This window comes from Macadamia integrifolia, unplaced genomic scaffold, assembly GCF_013358625.1.
Source record: "Macadamia integrifolia cultivar HAES 741 unplaced genomic scaffold, SCU_Mint_v3 scaffold1350, whole genome shotgun sequence".
Classification (NCBI taxonomy): Eukaryota; Viridiplantae; Streptophyta; class Magnoliopsida; order Proteales; family Proteaceae; genus Macadamia; species Macadamia integrifolia.
The window spans coordinates 122,268-143,818 of record NW_024868173.1 but is presented as its reverse complement, the minus strand read 5'-3'; the positions used below and the strand labels follow the sequence as shown (position 1 = coordinate 143,818).

The 21,551-nt window shown below is 36.9% G+C and overlaps 1 protein-coding gene across 1 annotated transcript; it reads right to left on the bottom strand.

Moving 5' to 3' along the window:
- Nucleotides 1-64: 64 nt before the first annotated feature.
- Nucleotides 65-15,893, bottom strand: LOC122063544. Its single transcript, XM_042627245.1, has 20 exons — nt 15,521-15,893; nt 15,326-15,414; nt 15,097-15,206; nt 14,920-14,974; nt 13,972-14,060; nt 12,176-12,242; nt 12,012-12,074; nt 11,676-11,822; nt 11,462-11,555; nt 11,283-11,362; nt 11,089-11,164; nt 10,635-10,678; nt 10,174-10,241; nt 5,059-5,144; nt 4,775-4,935; nt 3,336-4,674; nt 2,854-3,140; nt 1,670-1,876; nt 1,398-1,554; nt 65-641 (listed from the first exon to the last, which is right to left on the bottom strand). Exons 1-20 carry the CDS (start codon nt 15,630-15,632, stop codon nt 337-339), a joined length of 3,636 nt encoding a protein of 1,211 aa, XP_042483179.1. The 5' UTR covers nt 15,633-15,893; the 3' UTR covers nt 65-336.
- Between the last annotated feature and the right edge of the window lie 5,658 nt (nt 15,894-21,551).

Here is a 21,551-nt window from a genome sequence, read left to right as displayed (position 1 = left end):
AAAGGGTGAGTGTACTTGTAGCCAGATGGTCAACCTGAGCACGAACACATTAAGGTTCAAGAAATGGAGAACACAAAGCACAGAATACATTCGTTCTTATCAAGTATAAATGGTACACGAGGCCCCTAATCTTTCAGGCTACAGAATTTTCAGAGCCCTACATAATTCAATTACACTTCTGCCTTCCGTCATGGAAATAGTTTTTGCTCTCACACACTCAAACCTGTTCTATTTTTCTTTCTTTATCTATATTCTGTATATACAATAAAGAATGGCAAAATCTTGGGCTGGCAAAATAGTCCAACCATGTTACATCTGCAGACAACAAAAAACCACTTAAAGTTGAGTTCGGAACTGCATCAATAAAGCTTGCATGCTTTCAAGTTTCTCGTTAATTTGTTTAATATCTGAAAGATGTCTCTGTTGTATGGAAAATTCTGGACTCTGAAATTCAGCAATGAGGGCTGAGCATTTGGCCTGTGAATCTGAAAGTGCTGTCTCAAGGGAAGCAACCGTTGATTCCAAACTCTGATGTGAGCTGCCACCTATCAAATTTGGAGACTGGCTGAATGCAAGAACACCAGAACTATTTTGCCGGCTGAGATCTTGTGGAGTGAAAATCTTCTCCAAGCCCTCACTTCCTGCAAGTTGCCAATGGAATCAGTGGGAAAGGAAACCAAAGCTAAATACAAAGAATATGTACAACTCAAGACCAACTCCTCCGTCCTAAAAAAAAAACCCCAACACAAGATAAAGTTGTTTGTACAATATGGACTCCAGGCTGACAAACTAGGACACAAGCATGAGAGGAGATAAAAAAAAAAAAAAAAAAAGGGGGGGGGGGGTTGAACTACGGAAAAAAATCCTCTGGTTTTCTCATCCCTGTTTTTCCTTGTTTTGCTACCTGCAGAACGCGACACGTGGACAACTTTAAGACCAACGCACCGGATGTAATAATCCTCACCCAATCTTGACCGTTGGTCTCCTTGTTGTCCACGTGTCGCATTCTGCAGATAGCAAAACAAGGAAAAACATGGATGAGAAAAACAGAGGATTTTGATCCTTGAACTACAGCTATAGACAGAACTGGATGGATAGCAAAAAGTTATAAGGTTAATGCCCAAGAGGATAACTCATTTGGGCTTGATTATTTAACCTGATTCCCCTCTCGGAAGGTTGTACTGCTACTTTTTGTTTCCCTTTATATTATATAACTAAGTGTTAATTGTGTCCCCCACCCCCCACCCCCCAAAAAAAAAAAAAAAAGAAAAAAAAATACGGGCAGTTGTGTCCAGCTTATTTTTTATTTTTCGCATGGCTGAACCATGTCAACCATCTATGTTTTCTTATAGTTGATGCAGAAGTTAATACCAAAATGAAAGAACATATAAAATTACCAAGGTTGCTAAGCTGATCTAAAGCTGCCTGGCCAACAGATCCTTCAAGTTTAAGTACCCGCAGAATTCCAGCAGCTATTCGACCCATAGAATCAACTTCAGACTTGCACAGCAAGGCTAGGTATTGCAGCTCCTCCTTGGTTGCAACTGCCTCAATCTTCAGAGCAGTAACTCAGCAGAATCAATAGAATATATTAAGAAGGAACCAATGAAATACTCAATTCTTTTCAATCCCTACCAACAAAGAGAAAGAAAGAGATGTGTCTTGTTACCGGCTGTTTAACAGAAAACTTAATGTTTTCCACCATCCATTGGACCATTTCAATGTTATCATTATCCTCAGAGACCACCATGCGGACTTCAAGATCCACTCCTCCAGTGTTCCCAACAGTTTTCTTCGTCCCACCAGACAAGGCACCAGTTTGAAAGGTCTCTTTCCGGGCTTGGGGCTTCAAGGCCTGCAAGCCCTCCACACCAACCTGCATGCCTCACATAAGAAACAATTAGATAATAATAATAATATTCTCTCCCAAAAAGGTGAAAATAGATAATAAACATAAAAAGCAATTCACAAGCAAGACAAACTTAGGGAAATTAAAGCTTTGACTGCAGTTGGAATCTGTGTTACTGAAGCATGCTTAGCACTATATGGACAGATACTATGGCTGGTACTCCAAACTTTTTTCCCTATCAGGATCAATTCCAAACGGATGCATTTGGGTTAAAACCCAAAGGCTTATTAATTTTGAGAGCAAAGGAAGGGATCGGAAACACTGAATTAGCCACACCTATGCTTTGAATTTATTTTTTCCTGCTTTAGTGGGACAAAAATATCATAAGGAAGAATATTTGAAATTTAAAGAATGTCAAAATAAACATAGCAAGTGTAATGGTGCTTTGTAACATTTCTGGGATGGATAAATGCACACTAATTACCACAAGGTGAAACATTTATTTATCGTGATGGTTCAAATAGGAATGCTCAAAATATAGAAGGAAAATGTATGTTCTCTTATAAAAAGGCTGGGGTTGCTCTATGTGATTGGTTGTAGAGAGAAAAAAAACTCTTTTTTTTTTTGGGGGGGGGGGGGGGGGTGGGGGGTTGGGTGCAGATTAAAGGCTTCTACAAGTGCAAGGGACCTGAGAAGAGATTGGATTGAATGAGGAAAAGTTTCAGAAAGAAATGGCCCAAGATAGATTGGGAATGGCAGAATATCTTATGTCGCCAACCCTGGATGGATAAGGAAGCCGATGACACTGAGGTTGTATAAAATTCTTTTTTTTTTTTTTTTTTTTCTACAGTGGCCTCAATGGACAAACAAAAGAAACACATCTCAACAAGGATTACTTTAATTTGTCCCTTTTCAAAAGCATTTCTCCTTCAGAAATATGTAAAGAACATTTGGCTCATGCACAATTTGGCCAGGAAAGAACATGAACTGAAGCAAATGCTCACCGTGACCAATTCAACAGGATATTTATGTATCCCATTTGATTCTCCTGTACTATTTGTACCCTGTTTTGGACTACTTTGTGCTTTCACTTGCAAACTATGGAAAGTTGTGTGCCAACACCTCTCTTCTCTGCCAACATCCTCATTGTCGTAAAACCACCACCTTTCAGTCATCTCCTGAGCACCTTCAAGAGCAAATAACCAATCTTTCAATTCTATGGATATGTCTACATCATCTGGCTTTCCCAAGTCCAACAAACTCCCATGCACTTCATCCTTAGAATTTCCATCTGACATCACAAATCAATCAGAATAAGAGATTTGAATACTACAATACCACTATAAGGAAAGTCAAACAAGGAGTAGGAAAAGAAGATAAATGACAGAAAAATGGAGAATCAATTTTCGCAGGTTCAGAGTGAAAGCAGCTTTTGCATGGAGATTCATTAATTAACCAGGATTTTCAAAAGTTTGTTTTTCCATACTTTGTCCCTGATCATCCTCAATATGATGTGATGCTCTGAAAAGCTTTGACAATGGTCCAGCAGATAAATTTTTCAACCCTTTAGAAAGCCCCTCACTAGGACCACCATCAGGCCCAAGTATACCAAAACGATGCAGCAAAGCTTCAGAGTAGTTCATTCCACCACCAAGGTGAACACCAGCAACCTTTGCAGACAAGTTCAAACTATGACACTCCATGTCTCGAGCATCAAATGGTATCACATGCACCATGTTTATGTCCACAAATGGAATTGTTTGTGCAAGGCCATTTGACTGATGCTTGCTTCTGTTATCAATCCAAAACACAGTTCTCAGTTTTGGGTTCCCATTCCCAGTAACCATTTGGCCATGTTCTATGGAAGTCACTGCCATGTCCTTCTCATGGGTCAGGTTTCCCTCCGCATCTACACAATCAACCCGAACACTGTGCCAAATAACACTAGATGAAACAGCCATGGCACCACCTAGGGTTCGATGAACAACTTTGATAAACAGATTGTCCCCAAGGAACTGAACCAAAGGCATCCCTTGCATATCCAGGGAGGAAGATCCCAAAAATCTAAGCTGGAGGTCCTTCACCGTTAAACTCACAGCTGTATCACTGGGGACCTTTTCCATCAGCCTTCCACCCAAAGCTTCCCTTTTATTTCTCTTGTGTCTGTTATTCTTTCCAACTTTTGCAATTTTTTCACCAACTCTACCAAAGTAGGCAAACAGATCTAGAACAAAGAACAGCTGCTCAACTGAGGTGTTGGATAAGTATTGTTGGCAAGCAACTCCAATCCTGACAACACCTCCTGATGGGGGAACAGATATCAATGGACTTCCATCAGCAGTTACCATAGCCACTTCGACACAAGCATCATGAAGTTCAACACATCTCCACAGATCTACAGACCAATCAAAGGAACTTCGACGTGCTATAAACCCACTGCAGGTATGAAGAGAGAGGCTAACATGTGAAGCTCGACTTGTCCATTTCTTCTGGCTGGCATCTATCGGTTGATCATCCCAGAGACAGAAGCAAGCAGGATCTTTCTCCAGGTTCAGAAGCCTGGGCTTTACTTTAGGAGACTCTCTGAAGAATAAGTTCTCAATATGAAGCTTTGCTCCATCGAAAGTTCTCTGCAATTCCTTGCTGCTGTCATCCGCACGATTCTCAAAATTCCCAGCGTCCAAAGGAACAGTGAGATCTAACTCTTTGAGAGTGAATGCAAGAGAATTGACAGAGAAATCTGGTAAAACAGTGCCAGGATTGACCACAATACCATCAGCTAAGAACGAGGTAATCCTCAAACAGGATACCTCCTGAAGATTAATCTGAGGAAGAAAAAAACCAAAAATAAAAAAAGCAAGAAAATCAAGTCAGGAAAAAAAAAAAGAAAGAATAAACTATTACTGAAATTATCTGTCGATATACCAGAAGGGGCTGGCACTCAATCACTGTTTGTGAAGCAAAAGATGGAGGGGCTGGTGAGGGTTTGATCTGAAGAGTATGTAGGCATAGTAGAGGAACAATTTTTTCAAACAAATGCCATTGCTGGTCTCCTAGAGGATAGATTGGAGGGCAAAAATCAATACCTGCTCAAACAAAAAGACAAGGAAAGACATCAAATTTAAATGGAATGATAAACTCATTTCTCAGCATTTATAAACATAGGATAATGAATTGTTTAAGAAGTAAATGTTGATGTTAAGATATACCAAACTCAGGAACATGCGGACGATCTTCCGGAGCAGCTCGCATGGATGGCTGCACTAATGTACATGGAGGATGAGAAAAGGTGTCCCTGCATTCCAATTAATCAAAATTCAACTCCACTTCATGATATCATGACTTAAAAAAGAGCTAGCTTTTTTTTTTTCCTAAATATATTATTATATTATTATTCCAGAAGCTGTTAACAGCAGACATTTAAATTAGCTTTGCAACCACTCCAGACACTATGTTAGCATTTATGAGGACTTCTAGGTCTGGATGCTGTAGGGACACTTATAAATACTTGAGTATGACACGTGGATTTAAGTTTCGAGGGAGAAATACCCGCGACGAAATCTTGGGTTGAAATTGGTTTGTACCAAGTTTTGACCACGTTTTGGTTTGGGTTTGGGTCGAACCATGTTTATATTTCAGTTAAGTAGATTGTAGCTTGGATCCTGTCTTATTTCAATAGGTTTCGACCGAGAGCTCAAGGTTCCGCAGGTTTTGACACTGCCAAGGAGGATTTGCCAAAAACATGCAATTTTTTGCAAAATCACTCGAGTTCTCACTTTTTTGCAGTCTTCTACTCGCTCAACCTTTCTACAGCTTGGATTTGTGTGATTGGAGCTTGAAGGTAATGGTTTTTTCTCCCAAATCTAAATTTTGGAAGAATTAGTATTATATACAAGGTAGTTTCGTTTCAATTTCTTATATGTCTTATAGAATGGCTTAATCTACGACTTCACGGAGCTGGATTATTTTTGAGGTTGTTAAATTATTTATTGAATTTTCTGGTTTAACATATGATTTTCCTGCAACAAATTTTTGAAAAAAAAAGGGGGCAATATGTGATGGATAGATTTCGAATTAATATATGTTAGACACCATTGTCCGATTTACTGCTTGACAAAATTGGTTTTTTTTTTTTTTTTTTAAGATTATTTAAAATTACTTTATGACATTAACAATAAATAAGAAAAATACTTTTTTTTGGTTTAAAAAATCAATAAAAATAACGAAAATATTGGAAATATATTTTCATCTGAAATTGATTAATAATGTGACATTGCCTCTTTTTTTTTTTTTTTTTTTGATTAAGTAATCATTAATTATTACAAAAAAAAATAGTTTTAATTATGCAAAAATATAAGACTTGGAGGAAATTTTAGAATAAGCTTTGCTACACTTTTAAGATCCTTATTTGATGTTTGCATGTTAATAATCTTTGTGTTCTTGGAGGAGCTAGAGTATGGATCCCAGCCAAACCCCCACCCCCAGTCCATGACCCAGCTGTTGAGATACTTGAGCAGGATCCTTCCATCTTTCCTAGACAGGACCAGAAATGGAAGAAGCCGAAACAGATGTGGACTGGTATGAAGGGGAAAATAGGGGTTGCTTTCTCCAAGCAGATGTTCTACCACAACATTCCAACTCATGCCACTACATGGCCATATTATTGGAGCATATTGAATGAGGTCGGGCTAACCCAAGAGTGAAGGGGCCCACAGCACATGAGCTCTACAATACCATCTTTCCCTACCATAAGGAGCTATAGGACTAAGTTGAGGGGTTAAAGCTGATGTGGGAATCATATGGCCCGACTGTGATGTGTGATGGACTGATGGTTGGGTCCCTCATCAACTACATAGTGTACTGTGATGGGAAGAGAACATTCTTAAAGTCAATTGATGCATCCAAGAAAAAAAAAAAGACGCAAAATATATATATACAAGCTGCTGAAGGAGAATGTGGTACAAGTTGTCACTGACAATGGGAGCAACTTCAAGAAGGCCAGAGAAAAACTGATGAATAATCCCAGGTACCAACTTTTCTAGACTCCATGTGCAACCCACTGCATTGATCTCATGCTAAAGGACATGGGTAATCTTAAGCTTGTGAAAGAGGTTATAGAGAGGGCAAGAAAAGTGGCCATGTTTGTCTACTATCATGGATATGCCCTCCAGATGTTAAGGAGAGTGGTGGGGGCTGGGTGAGGCCAGGGCTGACACACTTCGCCACAAACTGCAATGCTTTGAAGAGCTTTGAGACAAAAAAGGCTGGACTTAGATCCATGTTTACTTTGCTTCTTGTGGGGGTCGAGCAGCCCATGAGAGGCACAAATTTCAAAGTGTTGAGAATGGTGGACTCACAGAAAAAGCCCACCTTACTACACTTGTGGACAGATATTGCTTTCATGAAGATGCAGGTTAAGGAAATGTAGACGGGGTACCAATACCACAAATTTCCTTTCCATAATCAATGATAGCTGGGAGAGGTAGCTTATGCATCCACTGCATAAGACTCATGAGTTTTTTACCTTTTTCACCTCAATTCAACTTACTTGTCATTTAGTTGCTCATTGACTAGTTTGCACTGTTTTCAACATACTATCTCAATCCCAAGAACCACTACAAGCACAAACTTGGGATGAGTCCAAAACTAATATATGCAGTTCAAAAAGTGGTGGAGAAGCTTGAGCCAAATTCAAGCTCAGTCCATTGCCAATCAAGAGGTGAAACAAGTATTTTGTTTGGACTTAAGAACTTACATAATTATGAATTTGATATTGATGCTAACATTAGTACCAAACATTGAAATGGATATAGATAAAAGCCTTCAAAGACGCCACCTGGGAGTTTTGGCTGAGCAGCGTCGATTTTTGGGCCCTATACCATTGCTGCTGGTAGGTCCAATTACCTTAGTTTTTCCATCCATATTTAACTATGTATCATCGTTTACCATCACCTAACAATATTCTTTAATACTCTTATCCAGCTGCATGGTGGCTGCTATATGGAAGACGCACCCAATCTGAGTAGGATAACAATTAAAGTGTTCTCCCAAACATGTTCCGCCACCGGATGTGAGCGCAACTAGAGCACGTTTTCCCCCATACACTCCAAGAGGTGGAACTGATTGGGTGCCAAATGGCTTGAGGACTTAGTCTATGTGCATTACAATATGAGATTGAGAGAGGAGCACATGCTAGGGCATGGACAACAATACAACTCCAATTGAGTTGAGGGAAATTTTCTAGCTAGAAGAAGAGGATCCGCTTTATGAGTGGGGGAAGAATCGAGGTAAGCCTCTGTTAGATGAGGCCGGGGGTCGGCCCAACACCCAAATTGCTTCACATATGGGTGTTGATATTAAGGAGTATATGGTATCAAAGGGCAGAGTTCACTCACAAACCTGACATCCATTTGAGTCCAATCCTGGTATCGAAGATGATGAAGACATCGAGGGGATGCATTTCTCGAACGGCACTCGCACACCACCCCAACTCAAGGGAATGGTGATGATGGTGGTGGTGGTGATGGCGATGGTGATAGTGATAGATTTGCAATTTTGCGTGAGGAGCACAAACTGATGATGGAGGGTTCAGAGCCAAAGCCCATCAGACTCACAAAGGAGACTCAATTTGAGTACATCACGAAGGATTAAGACCACAACGCACGTACCGGTAGAGGCTACACTTGAGGTCCACGCAAGCAGTTCAAACGTGGAGGCAAATGGGATGGGCATGGGAGGCATCAAGCATGACTGGCACATTAGGAGCCATGACTTTAGGGGAGAGTTAAGGATTTAGGCATGAGCGTGCACCATCCTTCATATGAGAGAGCCCCAATCAGAACGTCATGGTGATAGTAGCTTCAGAGTGTCGGTTCAATATCACATGCTGGGTATGGACCATATAGTGGACTATCCTTCAAGAGCATTGGTTCAGCAGGTGGAGGGTATGGTGGTTATGAGGATGCTATAGTGGATCTTCTACTTCATTCCCCAACATTGAGTATGGGGGGTTCAGGTGCTAGGTCATCTTTCGTCAAACCATATTTTCGTATCTAGCCCAACCATTTATGTGGCTCCACCCTGTTCCAATCTCAATGAGCCATTCCCCCTAGGTTTGGAGACCTCCAGTATTTTCATGACAGAGCTTATAGGTGGGCTATCATGGACTATTAGAACAATTGGGCACAATAGATGTCCTGCATTCGGAGGAGCGTCAATGAATTCTTCAGCCATACTCAACTCGTGGATTAGACCCTCCAAGAAACTCCATGATGAATTGCGTGGTGAGTGTTGTATACTTGTATTTCCCTATCCTAATGTATGTTTTAATTGCATTTTTACATTTTTAGTAACTAAATCATATGTAGTCAATGTTCATGACAGGGTTAATATACAGCAGCATTTCGCGTACACTAGCAAACTAAGGTCCAAACCACAATTGTAGGAAATTCTATGTCAGAATATTGAGAGATTAAACCTACTTTTTACTTGTACGATAGGAGAGATTTCAAACTATCTCTTGCATCGATTTTTCTGAAAGCTTATAACAGAAATTGTTAGAAAAATTGACGAGTTGAGTCATGTCGTTTGACATTGTCCTTAAGACCGTAAACACCCCTTATGATGCAATCGGGAGTATTGTGAATCGGACTCCAAGATAAAACAACCCACTGGCTCCCGTAGTAATTGTGCACTCAACTACTAGACCCCTTTCACACTTAGGAATTAGTTGATCTTTCACCTGTAACTCAAAGGGGTCTAGCAGTCGAGTGCATGATTACTAGGGGAGCCCGCGGGCTGTTCTATCTTGGAGGCTGATTCAAAATACTCCTAGTTGCACCATAGGGGCCATCTACTCAGCCTGTCAATTTTTCTAACAATTTCTATTACAAGTTTCCTAATAAAAGCAGTGCAAGAGATAGTTTGAAATCTCTCCTACCGTAAAGGCAAAATTTAGTTTTGATCTCAATATTTTGACATACAATTTTGAGTTTTTTTTTTTTTTTTTTACTCTAACTCATGGAATAGGTGTAAAATGGTAAAAATAGGAACCAACAAAAAACCATTTTCTGGGCCTCGAAACCTAGTTTTCGATTTTGGCCCCAAAAATTCCTAGGTTTTGGTTTCGGACTCAGCCTCAAAACTGAAACCTAGAATCTTAGTAGGACATAGCTAGTTCTTGCTGCAGCATTAAAAATGAAATTCCAACAGAAGACTCAATTGCCCACAATTATAAGCATGCTAATTTGATTTAGTCAAAACTCAAACTGGATCTTGAACATATAATTAAAGAAGCCATGAACATACGGAAAGAAAAAGCATACCTCAAAAACACTCCACCAATCATAATTCGGGACAAGTTTTTGGTAATTTCTCCATCTGATAAACTCACCTACCAGGATAACACAGTCAAGCATGAAGAATTGGAGTGCATGGTTAAACTAAGTCAAGACAAAAATAATACCATGCACAAAGACCAGGGAAAATTGATGGACACTGATTCGAAGGGGGACAAAAAAAAAAAAGGCTTTGCAGAGCCCATATATACAGTAACTATCATCCATTCTTGCCATTAGCACAAAGGCTCGGTCCATGCCACAAACATATTTTTTCTCCACAGAGAAATTGCATGGAAAAGATGCAATGCATCAGGAGCAACATGACGATCACCTAACCATTATTTATTTATAATTTATTTTGACAAATCACTTCATTAAACTGTCTATTTTTTTTTTCTTCTACATCTTCAGAAATATGGATACCACATGGATGCATACTTGCATACCCGAGAAAAAAGGAGTGATTGCATCAAAAGCTCAAGCTGGAACTCTGCAGAGAAACAAAATTTGTCAGAATTCCTCTCCTGGGAATAATATTTACAAATAGATGAATGATAACTGGCATTGATTTTTGGCTTCCTTCAATGATTCAGGACAGGAATCAAAAGTTCAATAACATTATGATTGAAAATAAAAGAAGTTGTAATTTAATGAACAATAATTTTATACAAAAGAAATTATGTACTTTTCTTCTACTTATAAAAGTTTCTTGCAGGGGTTCAGCCCCAACTTGCACATCAAACAACAAATAATTTCATAGTGATTGAGCCAATAAGATAAAATAAGCAAAAATAAAAAACTACAGTAGGTGTGTATAAAAACAAATAAAGCTACTCGAGGATCAACATAAACAAACTTTTGAGGAAAGCTCGAGTGACATAATTGCCATAAGTAACTAACCAGCATCTTTTATGCAAAGAAATATATGATCTATAACCATGGAAACCAGGGAACGTCCTGCCGCTTCTGTACACCGCTGCAAGCACCAATAAAGAAATGTTAATCTATTATTTCTCTACACAATGCCAGGCATAACCTTTCATAACAAAAAATCTCACGCAATTTCCTAAGATATAACAATAAAGGAAATATACCTGTTGTGCCTCTGGGTCCACATCTCCTCTATTTAGACACACATATAATCCCGTCAGGAATCGCAGTAGAGCACGAAGTCCTACTCATACCATGGCATCAAAATAGCACCATATGTTCATGACACTCAAAAGTGCACAACTCTAATAAGACACTGAGAAAATATATCATATTTATTCACCTGGTTCACTTAAAGCAGGACAAACAGCCTCTGTAATATGCAATTGAACCTCCAGCCCTAATGGATTGTTTAGTTCTGTCCTTTGAACCGTAATCTGATCACAATTGCAAGTAAAGATTCAGAATTCTATATCCCATATAAACTTATGCAAAATTCCCTAAAATATACAAAACAAAGTCTTCCGATAATCAAATTGAAGAACCAAGTTCATTACATAAGCCTCTCCAGATATTCCTTCAAGAAACCTTTCACCACCAAAAAACACTCGCTTTGCACCATCATCATCTTGTCCGCTCGCTCCATCAGTGAACATATCAGGGTGTGGTAGAAGATCGACCGATAATGATTCCCATTCCAGTTTCTGGTGACAAAGAACAGACCAGCATCATCATAAGTTAAAAGAGCAAAATACAGTAAGATCTTCTCATCCAAAAAAATTTCTTACAGACTAAAACATATAGGAATACATAAATGAAAGTCTAATGATAGCTTATAGTAGTTTAAATAGCAAAGTCAGAGACCCATGAGAAGTACAGGCTAACATAATTACTTTGAACACATATATGAACATTTTGTTATTGGAGAAATCCCTCGCATCTTTAAGATTAACAACCTGTACCAAGAAGCCAAAAAATAGTACGAATTATATATGATCGTTATAAATAGATAATAAATCATCAAATAAATGATCATGCAAGCAATCAAAGCAAATACCTTCCAATTTTCATTTGTTGTATAAAGAAAAAGGTTGCGTAGAGTGATAGCTGCTAGAGGTGATGCCCTGATCAAACAGTAGGTGAGAAATATCAAATTACAGTCCACAATGACAAACAAGCACCACAGCTTACTTAATAAAGTATATAACTTAATCTTCACGACAATTTTCAAGGTTTCGTTTTCTATCACGAAAGTCGCAAAATATTTCGGTTTCGCAAGATGTTGAAACGAAACTTCATATGATATGTAAAAAGTGCAAGGTTTCAGTCAAAATTTCGCTGTTTCAGCAACATTTCGACAATATGTGTGGTCTCGGTATATCGTAACCTTTGTTATATAATGTATAGTTCAAATGAAATTCCACCGGTTTTGCTGGTTTCGACTGTAAAGTTGGTGGAAACTTTATTTTTTGTATTTTTTCCATCTCATACAAGCATGGAACAAGTTGTTGGCAGTAGAGGAACACAGGCTTGTATTCTTCAATGTCTTTGAATTTTTGTAATGAAACATTAATGAAATGGCTTATAATTTCATGTTCACTCATTCTCAATGCATATTTTAGCTGTTTTAATTGAATTATGTGTGTTCTATAGTACTAAATTTGTGTGGAATATACCATAATAGAGAATTTATACAGCAGCGTCCAACGTAGACTACAAACCTAGGGTCCAAAATCAAACTACCATTTTGGGTGTGTTTTTAACAATCCAAGTTCCACTATGTTTAGAGGGCCTATAATAGGGTTTCCTAGAAGTTTTAGGATCTAATTTTAACCATTTGGACCTTGGAACCTTCCAAGTATCGACCAAAATTTTGTGGTTTCGCAAAATATTATCAATAGTTGGAACCTTGCTTCACATAACAAGTTAACATAACGTTTAAGATAGTGAAAGCTTCATCAAATGCATTCACATAGATATATGATTAAATTTCAAAAGTGATTTACAAAAGAAAAGAACAATTAGAGAACATTTGGAAGGAACTAAAATTCTGGCATTTTTCTGTGTAGGGGCAAAATGAATTTACCAAAGTCTCATGAATTTCAAATTTTAAGGCTCCATTTGTTTTAATGTAATATACTGAAATTATTTTCTAGAATGTAGTGCTAGATTTAGATATACAGCGTCAATTTTAGCCAACAGATTTCATTCTACTAATTTTATGGCTGGAAACAGGTTATAAGTTGTAAATTCATTAACTCCATACTCTTAGATAAATAACAAGAGTTATCTGTCCATCACTAACTAAATAATTTACCAGAAAATATTTTCAATGTTTTCTATTGAAACAAGTAGAGCCTAAAATATTATACACAAGAAAAAGGATTAAAAGCAAAGGGCGGACCTTGGTGCAATGGTAAAGTTGCTCCATTGCAACTTAGTGGTCACGGGTTCGAGTCGGGAAACAGCCTCTCAGCGAAGCGGGGGTAAGGCTGCATACATTATGACCCTCCCCAGACCCTACAGTGGCGGGAGCCTCTTGGGTACATTCTTTTTTTTTTTTTTTTTTAAGGATTAAAAGCACCGACGGAGGAAAGAAATGCAAGAAACACCAACCATAAATGTATGAAAATGCAATTCACGTTCCAAAATGTAACGATTGTTTAAAATATGTATATGTTTGCCCACCAATCTACACATAGCTTCAGAAAGTTCTTATCCTAGTATTTAATTAATGATATCGGATGAAAATAAATAATGATCTGTATTCCTAAATTAAAATGTTCATAATCATAAACAGACAGTCTATAGTAATCAGTATGAACTAGTAATTTTTCAGTAAGAAGAAATTACCAAGTTGCACCCCCTTGGCTATGACCACCCCCTCGAGTTTCAAGCAAAAGATTGACAGTGCCCACTTCTAAAGTCATTCCATCCGCAATCTGATACAAAATTGGTTAACGTCCACCAGTCAGCAATAATACCCAAAAATAACTGAGAAAAGGTAAATGACCTAACGTCACACAGAAATAGAGATGAGGTTACTGATGAGTCTTTGTGTTAATACTTTTATTAATAATATACAGTAGAAGAACAATTAAAATAGTTGTATTTCTTCGAAAGACAAATTCTCACCCTACCAACATCTGGATACAGTGTCTTACTGCTATCATCAATCAAGATTTAAATGCATGCTGAACTATGATATTCCTTTAAAAAATTCCTCAGATTCAACAAGATCCATGGCAATATAAATTGGCTACTGAATATCTTCAGGGATCCATGGCATGCCATCCTATGATGGCATTTATCATCTAAGGTACAATTCTGTGTCTACTGGGAAGTATTTATCGAAAACTTCGTATATGTAGGTGCCCAACCATCTTTCTTTCCTCCATTTGTTCACATTTCCGATCTATTTTATCGTGAAAGACAAATAAATTTGAAGTATATGGAAATTCACTTATGGCATCCCAACAGACTACCAATTTGTTAATACCACTGAACATCGATAACCGGCTGATAAGCTACCACTATCCTGTTTGATATAGGCAGAATAAAAGCATTCATCTGTGCTTTTCTCTAGTATATACCACTGGGTTTATGTGTAAGCTTGTAAAAGATGGACAGGGGCATTAATGTGAGACAATTACAGATACTTGATGAAAAGCATCTATCAACTGAAGAAGCTAAGATCAAGAATAAAATGGATAGAGCGTTCTCAGTTCCATTAGTCCATGAGATGAACTGGATTTAGTAAATGCTGCTGCATACATCTCCAATCGCTGATCGATATTTTACCTTATCAGCAAATCCATAGCCGCTGGGCTTTCCTGAGCTAGAGGATGATTGGGTACTGTACATAACATAAGAAAAGAACAAGAAAGCCATTAAATGGCAATAGAGACATGGAATTGCAATCTGCACTGCCGATTGAAATCTTAGTTGATGCCCTAAACAAATTTGCAATCGCATTACCTGCTTGAGCTCTTCCCAGCATCAGAATCCGACCTCTCCTCCAGAACCAAATCGATTTTATCAATTTGAACAATAATTGGTTCCGTCTGTACATTACTGACCGACGGAATCTGAAAAACACATCAGCCAACTCAATTAGAAACAAAAATGGAAATATAAAAAACACGTTCTTTGTCCCAAATTCAATCCAATAAACCAAAATGATATTAAAACACCACCACAAACTAACCTTTATCTCAAGCTTCCCGACCTTTGCTGTTGTCACATTCAAAGCCGGTGGCAATCCAACACTAGCATGCAAAGCATCTCCATTTATATCTAAAAATCCCAAACACAACCGCACAAGTTCTCATTAGTTCATCCCTTTTTCAGTTTCAGATCGAATTCAGAATCAATAAAAGCTGTCATTCTTTCCTAAATTTACCTAAATTCGAAAGCTGAACGGTTCCACCCTGATACTTAAACTGATCTCTGGAGAAGGATTTCAACCAATACTTGAGCGTATACTCCAAAGCCCAAGAGAGTATCGACTCCATCTCCAGCGCATCACACGAAGCTTCTACAAACTCATTGAACCCTAACAGCTCCGATTAAACTCTAAAAGCATTATCAGTTATCAGTTATCACCCTTCCTTGCAGAATGCGAAACCCTAAATCATCAACGAAGAAATGAATCGCAAAAACCAGAAACCAAGATCGGCATTCGCTGATTACAGGAGTGGTGGAAGGTTTCACTCCATTAGTATGGTTCCCGGTATTTTCAGGAGGGAAATGGGTTAGATCGCACTAACGTGAACCATGTGCGGAGGACGGCGAAGCGGGGGGTGGGGGGGTTTGGTTTCGTACGTAAGCACGTGCGAGAGAAGAGTGCATTGGATCTGGGTGTGTGTCAGAAGTCGCCGATACGAATAAGAGAGGGATTAGTCGGTTTGTTTCGTCTTTCGTGCTTATTGGGAAGTGAAAAAGGTGTAGTGATAGTCGTTTCTTTACGACATGAACTGTTTTTTTAGAATATTTAATTAATTTCATAACTGGCATATAGTGGGATACCATTAACTATGTCAATTATCATTAATAGGTCCTTTCTATGGAAAGCTAACATAGGATTGGAATATGGGAGGGAGATCCTTCCACAGGTTGGGCAATGATTGAAGAGATTTTCTTACTCATGGGTTCAATTGGTATGTTTGGACCGGGTTTGGTGTGAGAACGTAAAAAAAAATATGAACCAATAAGGGTGCATCGATTTCAATTTCGTATTGGTTTTTCTTTTCAATTTACTATAGGTTTGGTTTTGGTTTGGTCTCAATTTGGTATTGATTTACAAATAATATATATATATATATTTAAAATGTATATGTTCTTCTTGGTTTTAATAATTTAATATGATATGATTTGGCTTCGGTCTCACAAAATCCTACTCAAAAGATGAACAAATAAGCTCATATCAATTTGGTTCAATTTTGATTAGTTCAGTTTTAGTAGATTCAGCATGATTTCATCGGTTTGAGTTAGGTTTTGACACCACTACTCACATCTTTGAGGTATGAAATAATCGTAAATTTGATTTTTTCATTATAATTTAGAGAATTTTTTAAAATAAAATAAAGGAAAAATAACCCTGCCCGTTTGCCGCAACAAACACTAAGTGCGAAATGATCACACTGCCCTAAAAATGTTCTTGCTTATGCTCTCATTGGTCTGCATGTTTGGTGTTCCCTGCATTAGAGCAACAAGGTTCTTTCACCCATCAAATAATTAGCAATCAACACAATATGTCAAATTTTAAATACACCTATAGATGTGTTACTGAATCCCATAATTAAATTATAAGACGAAAATAAAAGAACTTACGAGTATTTTTCCATTTGATTGTCCATTCCGACTGATTTCTAAAGTTGATCAAAATTAAAGAGATCGATTCTATTGTTGATTCCATTTACTTGACCATGCATACAAGGGTGTCAATCGATTAGTCTTGGACAATTTTGGACAATTTCGATCAAATTAGCTCGAGGCTTTTAGCACATATTGGTCCAAACCAAATTGACCCGTAAAGTTAATTAGCCCTTTAAATCAAACCATAACTGTTTGGCTACCGGTCCAAACAATTTTTGGACTCTTCTCATCTTTGATTCTTAGGTTATTATAGGTTATCAATTTAATTAATATAATATTTCAATCAATATTTAAAAATAAATATATATATATATATATATTAAGGCAAGGTACATCATATATCTTGATTTTAGTAGTTAAAAGCAATTGTAACTCAATGATTAAGAATATAAATAAGTAACTAACAAAACTATTAGTTTTTATTGGGTTTCAGGTTATGTCCTATTGGTCGATCTTGTCCATCAAGCTAGACCAACCACCTAATATTTAAGAATAGAGAAAAATAATAGTAAAAGGTAAGGTGGCCCCTATGTTTGAGGGCGAAATGATCGCCTGCCCCATGTGAAATGTGAGAATTCATCTACTATTACTACTCTTATGTGCACTCTCATTTGTCTCTATACTGGTCCAGAAGTCATGTCATATTTTTTAACTCATTCCCTTATAAGAACATTTTAAAAGGCAAAATTTAAACTTGACAATGATTCATTTGGCTGGTTTTAAAATGGAACAAAGCTTTCTGTTCGAGAGCGCCCCTTGCCTCACAAATACAGGGGGCACGCAATGACCATTGTACCCCTCCTGGGAGTGCTCTTGGACAGAAAACACTTGTTATTTAAAAATTAACTAGTTTGACTCGCCCATCTTTTCAATTTAACCCCCAAATAGACACACCTAGCCATAGGTGATTCACCCAAACATAATGGGGGATTAACAACATCTCTATAATGACAATTTTTCATTTTTAACTTTAAAAATTTATTCATATGTGATATCACAATTTGTTTGGTATTAAAATTTTGTGAGTTTATTCATCATGTCATTCTCTATTTGTGTACAGGTTTCCACCTAAATGCATGTATTTTTATTTAAAAATTAGAATTTTAAAATATATTGACTATAAAAAAAATGGATAATAAAACGTAACGTGTGTAATATAATTGCAAGAGATTATAAAAATAAACATACCATCAATCAAAATCAACTTATTTATTTAATAGTTGAAATTGCCAAACCATCCCCAACCCTACCCTTATTTGGGAGTTTTAATAGTCCTCGATCGTAAGGTCCTTTTGCTTACTTCTTCTTCTACTTCTTTTTTTCTTTTTTCCGCTTACCATGAGTTTGTTTTCTACAGGACCATGCATGGTCTTGCAAATATGGAGGGTTTAATATAACAAATGCATACACTATGGCATTGGACATCTAGTGAAATGCTCATGTAGTAATGGTTGAATTTCCCTCATCTGACTTGCCACGCGGCAAATCAAGTGCATGCTCGCGGATATATTATGGATATATGATGAATCATAAAACCCAATCCCTTCTTATTTTTCTCGACCCAAATTTCTTAGACAACCGTAAAGAAAGGAATGTTCTTGATGGGGCCTAGTTATACGAGACTGAAACTTTATTGATAGGAAAACCGTAGACCCAAGGTCTCCTACACACACATCAAGTTTTAGCCAAACAAGTTCAGTCACATAACTACAAAAAAAAGTAATGAAAAATTTTAGAATAAATAGGGTGGATGCACATACGTAGAAAAAGTAATTGAGTTTGAGTCTGAAATTTGACATGTAACCTATATAGACCATTCATTAGATATTCCATGGTCAAAACCACCATATTGCCCTTTCACATGGTAGAATTAGATATTTCTATCAAGAAAATTCCATCTTTGATTAATATTAAGGAAACTTTTATCTTTTTAATAATCAATAGTGATTTTATTACTTTTTTTTAAGTTAAAAATATCAGGTTAATTGCATCTAGGATACATAGCATTTAGAGAAATTATGTCTTGGGTACCTCATTCTTGTTTATTAGGTTTGAGGTATCACAAGTTTCTTAAATGTTATGTTTGATGTATTTAATGTTTCTTGTGTATCATGTTTGGGGTGCTTCTTTTCCAATTTTTACTTTACTCATCAATATTGTGGTTGCTGAATACTTTTTTCCTCTCCTCCAATAAATCGATCACAACATCCACCCGTAGTACGAAAGAAAGAGGACCAAGAGGGGAGATAATAAACCACATCATTAGGTCAAACCATTATCCTATTGGCGAGAAGTATCTAGAGGTGGTGGCCAATATGGGCAAAGTTGAAAAAATGTACATATATTTAAATAAAATATATCAAACCTGAGGGAACACAGATGTAGTTTCTCTAAATGTTGGATATCTAGTGCAATTTACCCAAAGAAAAAAATTGACTACCCTAATCTTATAGCTTCATAGTACATGATAGAAGGATAACATATAATATCTTATGAAACAAAAAAACGAAGGCATATTGATGGTGTTTACATTATCTTATTTATTTACTTTCGTAATGTCCTTGAGCTATTGGACCAAATTCCAAAACTGTGGACAAGTCCGCAAATGCCAATAGGGAAACCCAAATTATTCTTTCATGTTAAAAGTATTTTAGACCTATATAGTGTCAAGTCCAAATCAATTGATCATGACACTTGAACACATAATGTGGCCACTTTTGTAAGTCCAAAAACTCAAGCCAACCAAAAAAACACCTAGTAATGATGTACTTTTACATATATATATATATATATATATAAAGTCATTAATTCCATTCATAGTGCATACAATAATATCACATTATAATAATGTCATATTATAGATCTCACTCTATCTTCTATCAATTTTAAATTAAAAAAATTGGAGTTGTGGTTGTTGTAAAAAGGTTTAGAACCTTGAATATCAATATAACTAAGGGTCTGTTGAGTTCGGTAGAATTATATAAGGTGAGGTTCAAATTTTACTGAGAAATAGGTCCCACTCCTTATAACATAAGTGCCAATTTGAAGCCTAAGTAGACTATGCCGAGTGTTAAATTATTGAAATAAAACAAAGAAAATGTGAAAGAAGCCACAAATTTGATATTTAACAAGGATATGGTTTCATCTTCCCATCTAACGGTTCAGGTTTTGTTCAATTGGTCATGTAACGCGATAGAAGTTAGGGTAGATTGGAGTACTGGACTTGCATCCATTTTGTCTCTTATATATTATACAACAGAAAAAATAATAAAATTCTTTAAAAATAAATGGGAAAAGAAGCCTAAAAGGTTGCGTGGCCCTTGCGCTCAAATATAAGAAGGGGAATGATTGCCTCGCCCTCAAGAAAGATGAGAAATCCTACTCCTGTTGATGCTTCCATATTCGCTCTACACAACCTTACAAGGAACCGTCTCTCTAAGTAAATTAAGTTAATCTGTAAAAAATGGCACGAATTTATCATAAAATGATAAATTAATACATAAAAGGAGTATAAATGACATTTCTATTGGAGTAATTAGAGCTTGATACTTTCATTTAATTGTCCTTTATTTTATTCCCAAAAATCCCAAATATTTAATGTAATTTTTTTTTTCATTTAATCTATATTTTACATATAAAGACAACGTTGTTATCTGTTGCATTAATTGACTTTCAACTTTTAACAATCTAGGGATGAACTTCTAACTCAGGGGTAGACAGCTAGGGGCGCTCATTCAACCCTCCTATTCACACTTTCTAAATTAAATAAAATCTTACATAAATAGCTCCCCCCATCGGAAATGACATTTTTTTCTTTCGTGAGAAACCTAAATGACATTTCGGGCATGGAGAAAGGATGTTATAGGCTTTTCTATTCGTTTCTATATGGTATATAAATCTATGGGGAGGGCTCTTCACATTGTTGGTGTAGGAGGAATCTTCCATGCCACATAAATGACAATATATAAAGTATCGTTCGTAGAGGCCCACAACGGTGAGGGAGAAGAGAAAAAATAAATTAAAATTTTGGACAAGTGATTTCTGTCTAAGAACGATCTCTATGTCTAGACATATGGGCATACACCCCCAAGAAGGGCACGATGGTCATTATGCATCCCTATGACCTAAGAATTCCAAGTGATATGCTGACTGCCTACTGCACTTAAAACTTTATTGCTCTTAGAACAAATGCCCGGTATAGAAAACTCTTCCAAAATAAATAGATTTAGCAGAAAGGGATTCCAATTGATATAACAGCTGCCTAGTGCCTACTGCACTTAAAATCTTATTGCTCTTAAAACAAATATAGATCCTACAAGAATTAATGAACAAGGTGGGGGAATATAATTCAAATATTCAAGCAAATGCCATTTTATATGCATGATTCATAAAGGTCCAATCACCTTATGAGATGTTAACTGGTATTATGGAACGGAATATAATTCAAATATTCAAGCAAATGCCATTTTATATGCATGATTCATAAAGGTCCAATCACCTTATGACATGTTAACTGGTATTATGGATCTTAAGCTCTTCCAAGCTAACTCTTTCTC

Excerpts from the sequence above, each read along its gene's own strand:
- LOC122063544 (XM_042627245.1), bottom strand. The coding sequence starts at position 15,632 with ATGGAGTCGATACTCTCTTGGGCTTTGGAGTATACGCTCAAGTATTGG. Across the intron at positions 15,207-15,325 it reads TCGGGAAGCTTGAGATAAAG|ATTCCGTCGGTCAGTAATGT; the intron begins GTTAGTTTGTGG and ends TGTGTTTTTCAG. Across the intron at positions 10,242-10,634 it reads AATCACTCCTTTTTTCTCGG|GTGAGTTTATCAGATGGAGA; the intron begins GTATGCAAGTAT and ends TTATCCTGGTAG.